We start from the raw sequence: 17630 nt of genomic DNA on the forward strand, positions 1-17630 counted from the left end.
AATTTCATCTCTCTGATCACACAAAGATGTACCTCCAGTTTTGAGAGAGAATCCCAGAGGAAGCTCCCAGTTGCCCAGTAAGCATACAGGGCAATGGCTTGTCTGGGAAGCTAAGGAAGAAGAAAGGCAGCTCATGGCACAGCCAGAACTTCTCTGCAGGCTTGTCTGAAGCCAGGCAGATCAGCCCAAACCTAAAGGGCTCCTGGTTCTGCCATGCACCAGCTCATAGCATTCTTTAGGTAAACCACATCTGGACCTCAGCAAGGACCTGAGCTGTGAAGCACAGCTGCAAATACATCACCAGCAAAGGGGCTCTGTCACAGCCCTCCCCAGTTGGAGGGGCAGCTCCTCCCTGTCCAGCACCTCTCTCATGGCCCTGAAAGCAGCAGAAGCCTCAAGACACCCAGAGGGAACTTTCTTATGCTGTTATCTTTGGTTCAGCCTGAAACTCAGTATTTTTCCACTTAAATCCAATCTATTTTTAAGACCTCACATTATGTCTTTGACCATTACAGAATCACAGAATCATCCAGGTTGGAAAGGACCTCTGAGATCACCAAGTCCAACCCTTAATCCACTACCACTGTGGTTACTATTAATTATCACTATTATATTACAATTTATTACAAAATGAGATCATTTTGAATTTCAAAGCCTAAGACCCAGAGCCCAAGGAACAGACACCCCCCATACATCCCCTCCTGCAATATGCACAGCATGCTTGGGATGAGATGATCATCAGCTTTCTCCTCTCCTACACCTCAAAGCATCCCATGTCCAGTTGTCAAATACAGCTGTGGAAAAGAGGAGAGATTATAAGATAAAGATGCTCTGAGAAGAAAGCTGCATAATATTGCAAAGCTGTGCACCATTGTTTCCAATTGTTAAGAACCCATCCTGCACCAGTGCTTCTGGTAACTCTTGTGCTAATGTAAGGGCATCATGGAACCAAATATCTTCTTAAAAGCTTGGGAGTCAGTTATGGAACAATTAATCGGGTTCCTCCACTGAATCAAGGCACAGGCATATCCACAGGACATATACAAACAGTTACACAAAACTAGTAATTAACCTGCACAAGATCTCTGGGTTTCCAACTTCAGCTCAGAAAAGATGCAGGACATCCCACCACGTGTTACCTGCATGCATCCAAGTCCTGCTGCAGCCAGCACATGATCTGAGGTGAGATCAAGCCAGGCTCAATGAGTGCCATATGCTATACCCACCCAGAAAATGCATTATCCTTAAAAAACTCTTTTTAAGGTAGCAGAGTACCAGGGATGAAGTTGCCACCACTGAGTGATCTGCCTCTGGCTGAAGTCAGTGAAAAAATTCGTGTTAATTTCAGTGCAAAGTTGGTTTGGGTGTCAAACACACTCCCTGTGCTGCTGTGTGTGCAGGGAGGAGGCAGCACTGTTAGCAGCTACTTCTACTTTTAATTAAAACAAAAAAAAAAAAAAAAAAAAAAAAGGCAGCACTGCAAATTCCACTGAAATGGCACATGCCAGAGGCTACACAATCCACCCAGTTAAAAGGAGAGAGGAGATGCAAAAAAGTAGAAAACAATATAAAAGTTTACAAATAGAAGCAGAACCAAGCATTATTTTAAACTATACCCAAGTTTCTATTCAATGCCACCCTCCTCTGACTTTGCAAAGCACCTCTGGCCACATCCACTGCTTCCACCTACCAGCTCTGTCAGCCCTGCAATATTCATCCCACTTCAGCTGGGCCCAATTCTTTGACAAACTGACCCAAAGTCTCACCAGAGCTTTGGGGTGAGCAGGAAGAGAGATGAGCATGCTACTTTTCCTGTGCTAGACCACAACAGAAAAAGGGCAAGGCTGACCAATGACCATGACAGATTGTCCTCTAGGGGCAAAGATTTCTTTATCAGTGAATTAATTAAGCATGTGATGCCAATAGCCTCCATACCCAGGCCAGACAAGAGGTGAAACTTTCACTAGGCTGAGAATAACCTGAGAGGCAAAAAATGGCCAAAAGCCAAACTCCATAAATAAGATACAGACCCTTAGTGTGATATTGTGAATTTGAACTAACCAAAGATTTGAGACCAGCATCAGTGTGCCAGACTCACTGGATCAAAATTGTTGGTGTTGGGTTACAGAACCACAGGCATGACTAATTTTTGCCCTTTTTCCTTTAGCACTTGCCAAGCCATCAACAAGATGAGGATTTCTAGATCAAAATCAGCATCTCACAGTTCAGTGCCTTGCCATATGCTTCCCCAACTATCAGAAAATCTTTAATATCTGAAACTTCTTCAGACAACTAATTGCAATGCTCCCAAGGTATTTTCACAGGAATGGAAACGTTGCTGATACTGTCCTCGGTGATCAGGTTTGTTTTCATCCTGCAGAGGGAACAGATGCTCACTTTAACATGCCTTATCAGGCACATTACGCTCCCTATCACAAAATGGTTAAGGCAAGTAGATAAACACACCTTGGGATGGCTGAGTGGGTCTGAGCTTACTGAAAATAAAAACCTCACCCATATTTTCAGCTTTAAGTGAAAAACAGAGCCAGCTACCAGTAAGCACTAGAGAAGAAGCCTGAGGATTAAACTTTACCAATAAAGAAACTGAAAATACAGCGGTTGTACATCCAGACTATCCCAGGAGCAATGCCAACAGAAGGCAACCCGCATTAAAAGTACAAAGAAACCGATCTTGGCATCTCAAAGGGAAAGACTTCTTGAACAGTGCTGTAATTTCAAAGCTTTCCTCACAAGTCTCTTGCCAGCTCTAGCAGAGAAAGAAATCCATTAGCAGATAGGAAAACTCAGTGGAGCTCCCTGCTGCTTCAACCCACCAAGCAAAGCAGCTTCCAGCGAGCTGCCAGGTGAACCAGCTCTGAAAGTGGCTCCTGGGCATCCACACCAGCTTGGCCCTGCTGATAAACAATGAATCACTGTGTGTGGTGACAGGAGACACTTTCATGCCTGCATGCCAACAGTCTCTTTATGCCCATATTCTTGAATTTCAAATTTCTACACCAATTTGCAACAGAGCAGTGCTTCTCTCTGTAGCACAACCAAAGGCGCTGATTATCTTCTCAGCACGCTCATTGTCTTCCTGACAGAATTCCCTGAAAAATCATAGGGCAAGTGAGGGTGCAGTTTGCCTGACTCAGTTCCTCCCTGGGGCAGCCCCAGCAGCTCCCCATGGGCAGCATCAGAGCCGGGTTCACAGCTGCACTCTGCCTGTGCTGGCTGGGGCAAGAGCTCGGGATCTGGGATCCAAACCAAACACAGGCAGCACTGTGGCTTCACCTTCCCAGAAGCTCTGCAGCATGGCCATAGAACCCAGCTAAGCCAGGCCTCAGCAGGCTTTTAAAGGTGTTTGTAGGGAAGTAAAACAGCAGGGATCTGCTCACAGCACAAGCAGAAGGAGAACTGTGCCTGCACAGTGCTGGCATCTCCCCCTTGCTCCCCTCTCCTCCTCAGCGCAGGTGGGTGAGATCGCTGCAGCCAAGGTCTGGCTGCCTTCATTGTGCACTTTAACAGATCTTCAGGAAAACTCAGCCATCACTTCCAAGTGAAGAAAAATGCTCTGCCGAGTTCCCTGCTCTTTCCTTTCTAGGCAATCCTCTGCTGATAGAGCTGCCGACCTCCACCAGCTGCCAGGGGAACAGCAGGGGTTGGGCAGCTTGATCAGCTCCTGGCTTCTAATTTCTGCCTGGAGATGGAGATGCCCAGGCTGGGGCACATCTGCCTGGCAAGCCTGCACTAGCTGGTTTCTCATTGCTTTTTTCAGTGGTGGGTAGTTGGTGCTTTTCATAATGTACTTTTACTATGAGGCTTATAAAACTAATCTTGCATTCCTTTGCAACCACTTCTCATTCCCAAACCCCATCATGTTACAGACACATCAGCTCCATCAGTCTGTGCCCAACTCTAATTTCACTAACACGCAGGGCTCCTGCCAAGCAGAGTCCCGCAGTGCAGGGCAGGGATCAGCGACTGCAACTCCCTGTCCAGACAGAGAGGCACCACAGGACAGTTACAGGGCAGAAGTCCCCAGCCACCCCCTCCGAAGGGCTGGGGGGGACACACAAATCCTGCTGGGCATGTGGGACAAAACAGCTAACAACCAAAACTCAAATCCCTTTCTCTGACAGCTCACGCCAGCAGCGCATCCTCCTCCTCTCACACCATATACCTGGCTACAGCTTCACCCCAAGCCACCCATCTTTTTTGGCTGGGATGTCACTGTGTGGTTCCCACTGATGGGATAGGTTCAAAACCCTGAGAAGTTACTCGGGAGGGGAAAAAAACAAAGAAAGAAATACTTATAGAGACAAATCAACAGCATGTGTCACATCGACAGCTTTCACACACCAACACTGCAACCTTTCAAAATAAATTCATGGTGCTGGCTTAAGGCAGGGAATCCAGAGGAGATAAGTACTAGCAATATATGACACACAGACCTATTGTTTCTCCTGTGCTTTCAACAAAGAATTAACTTCAAGAGGTGTTGGGGTTGAATATTTTGTAACATTTACTTGTACTGCACCTTTCCACTTGTCTTTGTGACAAAAATCACTCTTCTCTATATTCATGGTTAAAACAAGAGGTAGAAGTAAGTAGGCACATTTTCAACCAGGGAAAAAGTAGAGAAGGGAAAATTAATAGTATATAGATACATAGTATATAGTGTATAGATACAGAAATTTTTTTACCCAGTCTACCCTGAGACTCAGCCTCCTTGATAAAGTATTTTGATAGCTTATTTTATGGGTTAAGTTTTTAAACAAATTATGGAAATAATAAGGCCTTTATACACACCATCACTGACAAATTAACTATTAAAGAAATGCTTGGGATGGAAACTGCCTGCTGCCATAATACTACTGCATTCACTCTTCTGCATTGCTGTTTACATACCAGAACAACATCAGCACATAGGCTTAGATTTAAATACATGCCTGGAGGTGCACTCTTTCCAAAGCAGATTAATGACAGTTTGTCTCTACACTTGGGGACTGATTGGATAAGAACCTGCACAGGCTCCATGACAGCAGAAGTGAAGCCCAGCAGAGCTGCTGCCCCCGGGTCCCATCAACTGGAACTTCCATGCAGCCCTCGGGGCACAAGAAACACTTTCCAGGCTGCTGTAAAACAGGAATTTACTGCAGGAAGAGCTAAGGCATGCAGGTTGAAATCCAGTGTCCTGCCCTGTAACCTAGAGCCTAACATGCAGCCCACAAGTCCTGCCACATCCATCTGCCCCAACAATCAACACCAAAACCCAGTAGCCACAGCCTCCTCCTGATCACCACGCAAGAGTAATGCAACTTATTGGACATTTGGTTCCTAAATCAATTCTAAGCAATAAAGAGAGCTTGCAAAAGGTATGCCAAACTACCCAGGGGGTGTGAAACCACTCGGGTGCCACCATGCTGTTTCACAGCCTGTGTATGTGCAGTGGCATGATGGCACATGAAGCAGCAGAGCAGAGTGCTGCTGGCTGAGTGCCACATCAATCAAGATCCATAAGCTAATACATGTCTACACCCCCCCAAAAAAAGATAAGAGTTAGTTACAGTGCAAGTTCTACAGTGACCCACATAAACGCCACCCTTTTGTAAACAGGAGTTGAGAAGGATAGGAACAAGGAACAAGCAGCTAACAGGGAAGCAGTGGCAGATTTTAATCATCCTTTAGCAAACCATAACAACATTCTCACACCTTTGGCCCCATCCCCAACCCTACTCCACCTGCACAGAGCAGCTCAATTTCATCTCAAGAAAAATCTCTGTAAAACAAGCATCGTATTACCACAGCCCTTTTGTCCTTGGAGTTCAAACAGAGCAGCAGAATTTTCTCAACAAGAAAGCCTTGGTTTCTTGGCAGGGTCAGAAATCCACACCATGTGTTCTTAAAAAGTCAGGTCGCTCATAATAAATGAGAAATAACCTCATCCCTGGGATTAAGATGGCCCAAAACTGGATTGAGCTACCAAAAGAGGGTAAACCAAATCTCCTTTAGTAGATCAGACTTCTTGGGATCTAGTTGAAGGTACATTTTAGTGATGTTAAAGGGGACAAGGGACACCTGGGGAGTGTGCAGCCTTTCAGAGCTAACTGAGGCAACCACAGCACCCAGGGAGTACTGAAGATGTTAGGACATATCAGCTCCCAGACTCATACCCCAGCTATGAGGTTGATGCCAGGATGAGTCCAGACTGTCCTGCTCTGACCAAACTAAAAAGAGGCAAAGCCTTTAACTGAAACCCAGGCCATGCAAACACCAGTTTCAAATGCTACCAAAAGTTTTAAAAATCACAGAATTGGGGGGGCAATAAGGGAGAAGTTGGCAGCTGGAGTATTTGAAGTTTGCTGGCTGGAGGATAAATGTAGGCTGGTTTCAACGTGTAGAGCGAGTGGTACACAACTGATGTGCCAGCAAGCTGGGGGAACTGCAGAAAACTACTCACAGTTGTCGAGAGCTTTCCTTCATTCTTCTGCACATAGATGATGGCATCCCGGACCAGAGAGAAGAGGCTCAGGAGGACATGTTCCATGTCATAGATGCCATGCATGCCCTTGGTCAGCCCCTCCAGCGACCCAATGTACTCTCGCCAGTGGTTATCGATCTCCATGACGCCCGCCAAGCATCCTTGCATCACCACACTGCAGAAGCTGGCACAGGGCTTGGCCAGGAGCAGCCCCTGGCAGTGGGAGCAGTACCACATCTTTAGCAGAGCTCGTCCACAGTCCTTGCTGAATTTTAAGTGGTCAGTGGTGTTTATCACCTCAATGCCCAGGTTGAGAGCCTGCAGAAAGACTCGCGTGGCCTGCAGCGACTTGGACACCTGCGTCATCATCACCTTGGGGTAGTTACCAAAGACTTTGAGGTCCCTCCTGGCTGCCCGCAGGCATTCAGTCATTTCCACAGAGGGGTCAGGGAAGCCAGGATTAATCAAATGAGAGTAAACCAAGGGGAATAAACTGTCAAAAAATTCATTTATCATGTCATTAACACTGATGTCAGAGCCTAATATGTACAGCGAGACATCAGTAAAAAGTTCTCCAACAAACTTAAGAGCTCTGGGCCCCATGCTCTTGTAGTGGGTCCTAAACATGCTGTTGGTGAAGTTTCTTGCATGTCGTACTACAATTTCAAAGGCTTCTGCAAAACAGAATAAAAAAGAGAAGTTATGAAGAGACACTGAGCTCAGGAACAGGGAGGATAACTTTGTTCCACATTCATGCCTCAAAGGCTCAAGGGTTGGTCCCATCCTGCCTGCTCTGGGTCACTAACCTGCTGGCAGCTGTGCCTGCTGCAAAACTTACCAGCATCAGCAATATTGAGGGGAAATGCATAAATTCTTTAAACACAATCTACATTTCAAAATGGCAAAAACTGTGATCTAGTTAACATTTCAGCTTTTAAAGACAATATTGATTCAAGGAAACGGCCAGAATGTAATTTCTTTCTCTCCTTCTTTCATATTGATTTGAAATTAACAGGAATTCTATTTCAAGACTTAAATTAAGGCATAGATAAATATTTGACAAACTGTACAGTGTTTAAAATCAGGAAACAGTAAATGCTGACATTCCATTATGAAAAAGAAAATATTTATAGGAGCTTAACCACAGAGGATATTCAGACTCAACACCCCCAGCACCCACCCTGAACTAAGTGTTCTCAAAGCCTTGGCAGTGCTGTAGCTTTCCTGAATGCACCAGGCTCATGTCAGCTGGAGATTCAACCTTTCATCTGCCCTGGACACGAGCTGTTCCATAGTCTAAAAAGTGATGCTGAGAACCAGCAATCGCTCTCATGGAGAGGATCAATTTGGTAGCTAAAGCCAGCATGCATTTTCCCCCCTCTACCTTTAAAGTCTTGAGGACTTTCTGCCCACATGGCCTCCATGGGGTGAGCAGGAGAGCCACAGCATGATTATTCCCTTAATTACAGCCCTCTCCACCCGGAGGCTTCCAAAATATCCATACCCAGGCATGTAAAGGCAATGTACCTACACACAACCCAGTCTGCAAGTTAAAGCACTGGAGAGGCCACCAGTGCAAACACAACTCTTTTTCTTTGGCCAACTCTCTTCTACCAGACCACATCCGACCCTTGAGGGTACTACTCATAAAATGCTAAAAAATAACAAAGAGCCTCTCAGTTCACAGGTCACCAACACCCCACGATGTAACCACTCTCAGCTGTGTCACTCCAGACACAAATGCAGGCTCAATTTGCATGAAAATTATTCATGTTCAATAATTAAAAGGAATGCTTAATTTTTAAAGCCATGTTATTTTTCCCATTTGTCAAGGCTGAGATGCAGCTGAGCGTGGCCTGACGTCTCTCCACAGGGGTTCAGTTTCAGTGCTATCACAAGCAAAGCCAGACCTTGCTGCTTGCCCCAGATAACCTCTTGCATTACTCAAGAGCTTTTAAGACCATCCCATCTCCAGGACTTCCCAGATGCACCCTGCAGCATGCCTGGCAGGACAGGAACTGGCTGCTATCTGCTGCCCTCCCCCCGAGAGTGCAGAAAGCTATGGTGTGAGCAGGATCAAAGCAGAAATTACTGATGTCCTTTTGTCAACAGTGTCTCATCCCATCTGGTTCCAGCACACTTCCCAGGCACGCCACTGAAGCATTTTGTCCACAGCTTCCAACACCCACACCAGGACTGCCCCAGCAACCATCTGCCATCCCAGAGTGCTGCAATCCTTCCATCCCAGACTGCTCCGATCCTTCCTGACACCAAAGGCTGGGGAGGCAGCAGTGCAAGGACACAGAGCCCTCTCTGCAGGCCTCCCTCACACCGACAGCAGCCATCTCCCTCTTCACACCCATACAACATTATTGCAAAGTTCTCCAGGCACAACCACACAGCCCACAGGGAACAGGGTAAATGTGTGCACTGTGCAAACAGAGCAAATTCTGGGTGCACTGTTATGAAAAGCCTTCAAACGAACAAACAAACAAACAAAAACATCTCTTTAAATAGGGCACATGGATTACAAAAACTTTTTTTCCTTCTTTATCCTCAAGAGCACCAGAATAGCTTTCTCCTCAAAGAGCACAAGGCACTTTTGGGGCCAGTGGTTTTTTTGACAGCACTGCAGATGATGCCAGGATTTTCATGCTGTGCCTCACGATTCGCCTTTAACCTCTCCTCTGTTAGCTCCCTTTAGAAAGTCATCCCTCTTCCCTTTTCTCACTTCTCTGTGCTTTGCAAGTTACCAGCAGATCCAAGAGACTCTTCACTGATTAGAAAAATATTCCAAGCTCCTATGCAAACCTCCTACAGTGAGAAATGCTTCAGAAAGGAATTGAGAACAGTGGCGTTATCAGAAGAGCGTGCACACACAGTCCCACTGCTTTAAAGGTCATGACACACACATAATTCTTATCATAATAACTGGCTAAGAGTGTCTATTTTATGTGCCTTGGAGCCTTTGCATATATCCATTAGAGAGCGCAACAGGGACTATAAAAGCACATGAAGCCTCCTGCTGCCCTATTAATAGATGCAAGAAATAATAAAACTTTGTAAAAAAAAAAATAAAATAAAAAAGTCTTACACATCCAAAGTCTCTCACACCCAACTCCCGTAGGAGTTGCTTATTCTGAAATATTCCTCACAAAGAGCTGGCTGCAAGAATATTAAAGCCCCAGCTGCCAGAGGCAGAAGAAACTCATGGCTAGACTCTGAGTACTTCAAAGAGGAGGAAACTTTGTGGGTCAGTCCCCTGTGCTCCCACAAGCAATCCTCACGGGGAAGCAGAAGGGACACTGTATTACAGAAGCAGCACAGGCTTCTGCTCCCCCATAAAATCCCAGAGCCTGGGTTTGCTGCAGCTAAAGTCTGCCGTGCTCATACCATGGCAGTATTGAAAGTCCTGTTGCTGGAGGACAATGAAATCTTTTCTATTTATTTCAAGGATGTTTTAAACAAAACCGAAAAACCAAACTAACCAACCAAATAAAACCTCAACAAACACTTAGTCACAGTTTAAGGCAGCTGGTTTGCAGGTCTGCCTGCAGAAGGTAAATACTTTAAAAGCACTGATAAAAGTGTAGCCCCAGACTCACACCCAACTTCCAGCAGGTAAAGGTACTGCATGGCAGAGAAATCTTACTCTCTCCATCACTTGAGCTATGCCCACACAGCAAAATTCCACCATAGTGTGTGGGTTTTTACCTCCTTTTTAAATACTTTCTTAACTGATAAGGGGGCAGGGGATGGGGGGGTGGTGGTGGTGTGTGTACAAATAAACAAGAAAAAAACACCATTAAAAAATACTTTTGCATGCACTGAAAGTCAAAGAGCCCAGATCTTTCGGAGGACAACAGCCTGTGCTGCCAGAGATCACCACACCAGAAAGTCAGTCCTGCTCGGGTGGCTCTCAGGCACATTTCATCGAGAAGCACCTAAAGGTGCTGAACACAGACACAAATTGTCCTCCAAAGCCTTTTCAGTCGGCACCGGCACAAAACCTGGGAGCAACTTAAGCACGCACAGCAAGATGGATGGGAAGAACCATTCCGTGCCAGGGTGAAACAAAAGGATCGTATGCAGGGCATGAGCCAAGAGCATTGTCAGCAAAGCATCGTACCTGCTGCACTGGGACCAGACACGAGGGCACTACATCCCTGCTCCCAAAGGATGCATGAAAGCTGAAACTCTTCTCACATTTGCCAAGCACTATTGGAAAAGTACGGGATATTACGTATTTTTACAGCAGTCCTCTCGACGCAGCACCTGAAGAGGAATCGCTGCTCGGTTTCGGTTACCAGGAGAGAAGGACTAAGCAGCTTTCAAAGCGCAAAATCTCCCCAAAACACAACCCAGGGAGACCGGCACGGCCACTGCAAACTGGCAATTAGAGGAAAGAAAATAAATTGTAAGCGAGCGTAACAGTGCCCTGAGCGGGGATTACTGGCGGGAGAAAGAAACCACTGCGTTCTCAGCTCAGATCATGAAAAGTCTGCTGCTTAGTAAAACCCACGGCTTTTCTGAGGCAGCGCTGCTGCTCCTGAGCTGCAGACACTTCAAAGGGGCCGATGCCGGGGCCGGAGGAGCTGCGGATTAACCTGCCGGCTCCCCCGGGCCACAGGAGGCTCCAGCCCAGGCTGGGACTTGATGGGTTTATTTAAGAGATTATGTGATGCAGTTGCCTGAACCGCAAGGAGCCGGCACTGGTGACCCCAGCGAACCAGCCCGGCCCCGGAGAGGCGAGAGCCGAGACCCGACCGCAGCTGCGGAGCGGGGACAGGGAGGGCACCCGGCTCTGACTCGGCACCCACAGGTCCCCAGCTCAGCGAGTGCAGCTCCACAAGCAACGAAGGGGGTTGGGAAGGTGTTTCTGGCAGGAGCAGGGATGTCAGCCCTCCCTCTGGCCTCCCACACCAGTTCGCCAAGAGCCACCTCGCCGCAGCACGGTGCCCGCGGGGATGAGGTGTGAGCTGGCACATGGAGGAGCAAGCAGGACCCACTGCGGTCATCAGACACACGGACACGCTGTGGACTTCGTGCCTGCCCCTCCACTACTGCACCGCTGCAGCTTGCAACAAACAGAAGCTTCCCACATGGACATCTGTCCCTCTGTGCATCCCACAGCACCCCACGCAGTCCTTCCTTGGCCAAGGGACACCAAAGGTGTGGGAGCTGCACAGCAAAATGTGCTGGATGAGCCACACATCTTCCATGGTGCATCTTGCCAGGGAATAAAATGAGGTGGAAGTGCTGGATTGTGTGACATCCAGTCACCTACAGCACACAGACACCAAAATGTTAAAACTGCTCTTACAATCTTGATTTTCCTGTTTCTTGACATCTGGGTACACAAATCATGAAACCATAAAGCTGTCTCTGAATGGGGAAGCTCCTACCACCCATCAGGAGCTGAACTCCCAGCACCCATTTGCACCTTTGCAAACATTTATTTTCTTCAAAAGGGGACAGTTGTCTCCCCACATTTCAAGCCTTATCTTGACCACAAACTTCCTCAGAGCAGAGGAACTACAATGTGTTTGTTATTCCACTGCCAAGAGCTAATAAAGGCAAGGCCCTGTTTTATTTTTGGGAGACAGCCAGGCAAGAAACCCTCACCAAGGGCCCAGTGTCACCATCATGTTCCTACCTTTTCGTAAAAGCTTCAGGGCCACTTCCCCCAGGACTCCTCCAAACCATAAAACAAACAAGAAACTGATTTTTGTGAAGCAGAAACCTCCCTGGAGACCAACACAGATCACTGGTATCCAGCTGAATTTCTCTCTCTGCAGACAATGATGCATTTTTTGATTCACTGCACCTTTCCCAGGATGCATGGAAGCCCCCTGGGCTGCAGGCTGCCACCCCCCCACACCACTTCCCTGTCCTGCTCACTGGTTCTATGTACAAAAATACACTTTAAACACACTTTTGGGTGTGAATGTGCTGCTTCTCCTTCAATAAGTCTCTTCCGTGGATGTGACTGCTCCAGGGCAGGAAGTGAACCAATTGCCATGGTAGTGTTTGGAAGCAGTGATCGGAGCCATAGGCATTCACACGTGAGTGAGCTCTAAAGAAAATATTTCTTCAATATCTCCAATGAATCAAGACAACTTCAGACTCATTGCAAGAGGCTGTGTTCCTGAAAGACACACAAAAGAGCTCACCAAGAGAGAAACAACTGTTTGCAATAATGGCCTGGCTGCCACAGGCACTACTGGTGAGATGAACCCCGAGTCATTTTTCAAACAGCAGGTAATATTTATTTACAGACTTGGGAAAAGTTTGCAATATATTGAGCAGAAAGGAAACAAAATCCAAGAGATTTTCCCCTGGCAGCAATAAGACCAGACTCCAGATTTGTTCTGTTATGATTTACACTACACTGCAAGTTTTTAACAACATTATCTGGAGACAAAAGCTCTTCTAAGCAGCATAATTACTTTTGTCTGTGGCATTACAAAACCCATGAAATGGTGCCACTGCTGCTCTTACAGGGTTTGTTTGTCTGAACACATTTGGGTTTAGAACTTAAGAAATTTTGTTTTTTCCAACTATGACACAGCCATTTTGATTACTCTTACAATATTGTCACTAAAAAAAATTATGGACTTGAGCACCCAGGCTTATGAGATCAGCTTCAATGCACTGGTAATGAAAATCTGAACAATTCAGTTATTCCATCTTCCAAATTTTAAGCTACCAAGGTTTGCGCTTTCTTCCTTGGCTCCACCACCACCAGACCAAAGAAGAAAAGGTCTCTCTCCAGCCTTTAAATGACAGGGGGCTTCCTCCAGCACCCTTGCTCCCACAGGAGCCAACTTTAAATTTTCCCAGTGCTGCTCACCCACCAGAGTCAAATCCTTATGCTCTTGTCAGAAAAGTGTCTTCTTCTAATTATCTGTGCCTATCAAAATGTCAAGTTCCAAAGCCATTTATTTTTAATTGTTCAGCTTATCTAGTGTCCTGGCAATTTGAAATACACTCCCTGAAGTTTCTTATAAAAATACTGTATGTTAGCACCTCATTATACCCACTCAAAATGCCCCGAAAACACACTCCTATTATGTTCTAGGTACCAGTCTGACTGTTAAGCAATTAGTCACACTAGGGTTCACTCATTTATAATTTATATTCCACACACAAAAACTCTGTTAATGGAGACAGCAGAACCCACCAACACAAAATGCTACAAGCCCAGAGCAAGGAGACACAAAACACTGGTGCCCACAGCTCCCCACCTTCAAGCAGCCTCTTGTAATGGTCCATGCCTGGACCAGACCCTGCTTGGAAGGAGTTCATTGCAGTGCTCTGCCCTGCACAGGCATCTGCATCTCATGACAGCAAAGGCCAGGGTTAGGGATGCTGGAGGAGACAAGCAGAACAGCAGTTTTTTTGGGGGGGCAGCAGGATGCTTTGAGAGATCCCTGGAGACCCTCAGGAGCACCCACTTCAAAGCAGGAAGCCCACACTCTAAGTGAAATTTTATAAATAAAAAAAATTTTAAATCTCAGAGCAAATACCTCTCAAAAGTGACTCCACAGTAAAATTTTTTCTGGGGCTTTGTGCTTGAACACGTGGCTGTGGCTCTCTTGATTAAATAAGGGTTGCACAGCTATTGTAAAATTTGTTTTCCTGAGCATCAAGAAATATTCCCACTTTGTGTCATGGCAGATGTGTGAATGCTTAAGAGATTCCTGAAAATTTAATAAAGACAATGTTAAAAATGCAAGCAGTCAGGGCAGGCACAAATGGGGGATGAACATGGTTCTTTTTCAAAACCAAGAGGAATAGGAGAAATAAGGGCCTGGAGAAGAAGGCTTGAACCTAGTCCTAGGAGCCCAAGTAGCAAATGCAAAGAGAGATGGATGTAAGAGGCTTCTGCAGCAAAAGGTGGCTTTGTTGTGCTGCTAACCTGGCATATCAAAGAAAGATAAAATTCTCCCTCCTTCCTCCATCCTGGTGCTGAAGTCCACTGAAGGGTTAGGGTTCAAATGTCCAGGCTTCTTTTCATCACTGGGCACCAGTTTAGGGATTCTCTCTGCAGCAGAGCCACTGGGAAGAGGCATGGCAGAGCCCAGAGGCAGGAATGCCCAAGGATGGAGGGAAAGGAGCATCCACCACTAATGTGGGGTCAATGTTTTGACTGCAGAAGTGATTTACTGCAAAGGAAACGGGGGTTTTATCCTCATTCAGTGCTCTCTAAGAGGGCTGGGAGTATGCAAGAGAGAGAACAGGAAACAAAATGCAAGGACCAGAGGGGTCAGAGTGCTCTTGCCCCAGCCCAGCCTCATGGGAAGGCAAAGAGGAGCTGGCAGAGTTCAGCATCAGCCAACAAGGAGTTTGCTTTCAGCCACACACAGATATTTCATTTTTTCCTCTTCCCCTCTAAAGGCAAAAAGTTAACTAACCAATCCCTGTCACATCAATAACATGCCCAAAACTATCATCACATCAGTAGGGAACTATCACCTTCACTATTCTTTTTCCACCCCAAATATTTACATTCTTTGATTCTGTTCTCTCTTACCTCTCCAATTTGCAGTGGAGATGCCAGGCTCCACCTACAACTCTCAGTGTAAGCCAGCAGAGATACCACAGACCCAGGCATTTTACCACTGCAAAGCCACATCTGGGGTTGTTTTGTTTTCATTTTTAAATTCCAAGTGCACTTCTTTAAAAGGGAGAGAAGAGACAAGGACACCAGCACTTTGTCACACCGTGGCCCCCCCAAGACATGTTTTACCAATTTGGAGCTCAAAGGTCCCCCTAATGGGCTTATAAAGATAACTAAAAAGAAGTATGCCTCTTAAAAGATGAATGACAAGCCACATTTTAAGCACTCCCTCCCAAATTTACAAGCCAAATATTTCCAGAGACCAGGACATAAGTGTGTACAGTTCCTCTGTTTATTTTAAACTAAAAGTTACAAGCAATTTCTGAAGAAAAAAAAAATTCATTCCCAGGAAATTTCTTTATTCAACAGAATAAATGAAGATAAAACAAGCCACTAGGTCAAGTTGAGCTTGTATTAAAAAAAAATTAAAAAGTGTCTTTGGAAGTGCATTGGCCTCAGTAACTTTAGAGCAATGCAGATCTGAGAGGAGTTTTCCAGGCTCTTTTTCATTCCAGCAGGCTTTTATCAGCCTGTTAAGTCTCTAACAATGGAGAGCAGACTATTTATTTAAGAAGCAAATTCCTTCTTTTATAATCTCCCCTAGCCAAATTCTCTTTAAAGTTATCTCAACTGTCTGATGAAAAGCAAATGGTAGAAGATCAGTTCTTGATCCCTAAGTAACACTAAGGACTTGCACTTATTGAAAGGCACCTGTTGATAGTTTTCAAGTAACTCCAGTCCTTTTATTTCTGATTTTGGCTTCCTACCTGTGCTGGCAGAACTCAGGAAAGGTATTTGCTCAGTAAAATATAGCAACCAACACTGCTGTAACTATCATCCCCTAAGGAATGGCTGTTTCTAAGACACAGAACCGTGCCCAGGCTCTCAAAAGCAATTTATTGATTTTTAAGCTGATTTTGTCTGAAGACACCTCAAAGAAAGGCAGAGGGTTCCAACATGAATAAAAAAAAGACCATGGCTCATCTCAATAGCACAAGTGGCCCAATGGTCCCTGGCAGCATCCCACTTGCTGGAAGCATGCAGAATAATTCAGGAGCATCTTGCTGAACACAGAACAGGGCACCCAAACCCCTGTTCCTGTCTGGGATGGGGACACATGGGGACACACAGGACACCACACCAGCATGACTACCACAGGGCTCAGGACAGCCCAAGGCACACAAACCCCTGCTGCCATCTCCACCCATAGGAGAGAGGACCTTTCCATGGCCCCAGTGTCCAGACTTAACATATTCCCAAAACTTGACTCAGTTCCCCAGTTCCTGCCTTCCTTCATGGTACCTTTAGCAGAGTCCCCCCAAAACTGTCTGTTTTGCTCAGGATTTGGAGTATTGATTGGGGGTGGTGAGAGGGGGTGGTTTGGTGGGATTTTTGGGGTTGTTTCAGTTTTGTTTTTCTTAACTTGGTGCATGGGAAAGCCCCTGCCCAAAGATGAAGCAGAAAGTGAGACAACACATCCTAGTGGCACCAGTCTAGCCCCTGGCTGGGCCATCCTTAGCATTCCTTATGGTTCCTGAATCCCCTCTTTGCCCTGGTTCAAAGCCCCATTTGGATTAACACTCATTTTAAAAGGAAGATGGTTTATTGTCTCCTTCCTCCCTCCTGTAAGAGCAAGGCAGCTGCTGTAACAGGAGCACAAGATGACAATTTGGCTTTCAAGAGCAAAGTTCACCACCACTGCTGCCAGGAATCGATCCAAGGCCCCACTCTCTGCTCCAGATGGGCTTTCCTTCAGGAACATGAATAATCCTCTGCAAAGTAATGGCACTATTCATCTTTTGAAAGTTCCTCACAGACTTAAATCCCTTGCTAAATAGGGGGCCACGTGTTCAGCCACCTTCCCTGTAAATTAAAATTCAGCTTCTTTTTCTAAAGAGAAACACGGAGAGTATCAATCAATAAGTTTACCAAAAGTTTTATGGCAGCAGATTTTCTCAATAATAGAGCAACCACTGCTCAGACATGGTTTAACACACAATCTCCAGATCAATAGAACTTTTGATTTATAAATAATGATAACAAAAGGAGCAAGGACAAATATGCTTGGGAAAAAGAAAACAGCTTCTCTAACAGCTCCTTTTGATGCAGTCCTCAAAAAAAACCACTGTATATTTCAAAGACTGTGTGAGGAAACCAACACAGAATATTTTATCTAAGAAGTTGAAGATTCATCATCATTATAATGTCCCAGCCCATCTATCCTGCAACTCTCAGTGCATAAATATGTGAACCTCTTGGTGGCATTTTCTAGTTTTGGCTTCTCATAACTCCAGAATAATTTTTTTCCAAAGAAAAGTTACCACCCAGAGACTCCTCCACACAAGGTATTTCCTCACTGCAAGTGTTGGTTTATTACAGACCCCTTCGTAGGTACGAAAAACACAGGTCAGAGAGAATTATAATTCTTATCACCTGACAATTTTTCAATTACTGTGCATGTTAAAGTGATGCTACCACAAAGAAGTTGCAAGAGTTATGCTGGTAAAATCTATTAACTTACTG

At 45.6% G+C, this 17630-nt stretch overlaps 1 protein-coding gene across 1 annotated transcript in view; it reads right to left on the reverse strand.

Moving 5' to 3' along the window:
* The window catches only part of GPC3 (glypican 3), a 149078-nt gene that overhangs the window by 71644 nt on the left and 59804 nt on the right, over positions 1-17630 (reverse strand). Inside the window, exon 3 of the mRNA XM_071757701.1 lies at positions 6464-7158. Coding sequence (XP_071613802.1) covers positions 6464-7158 — 695 coding nt within the window. The remainder of the gene's footprint in view (positions 1-6463; positions 7159-17630) is intronic.

This window comes from Heliangelus exortis, chromosome 14, assembly GCF_036169615.1.
Source record: "Heliangelus exortis chromosome 14, bHelExo1.hap1, whole genome shotgun sequence".
NCBI lineage: Eukaryota > Metazoa > Chordata > Aves > Apodiformes > Trochilidae > Heliangelus > Heliangelus exortis.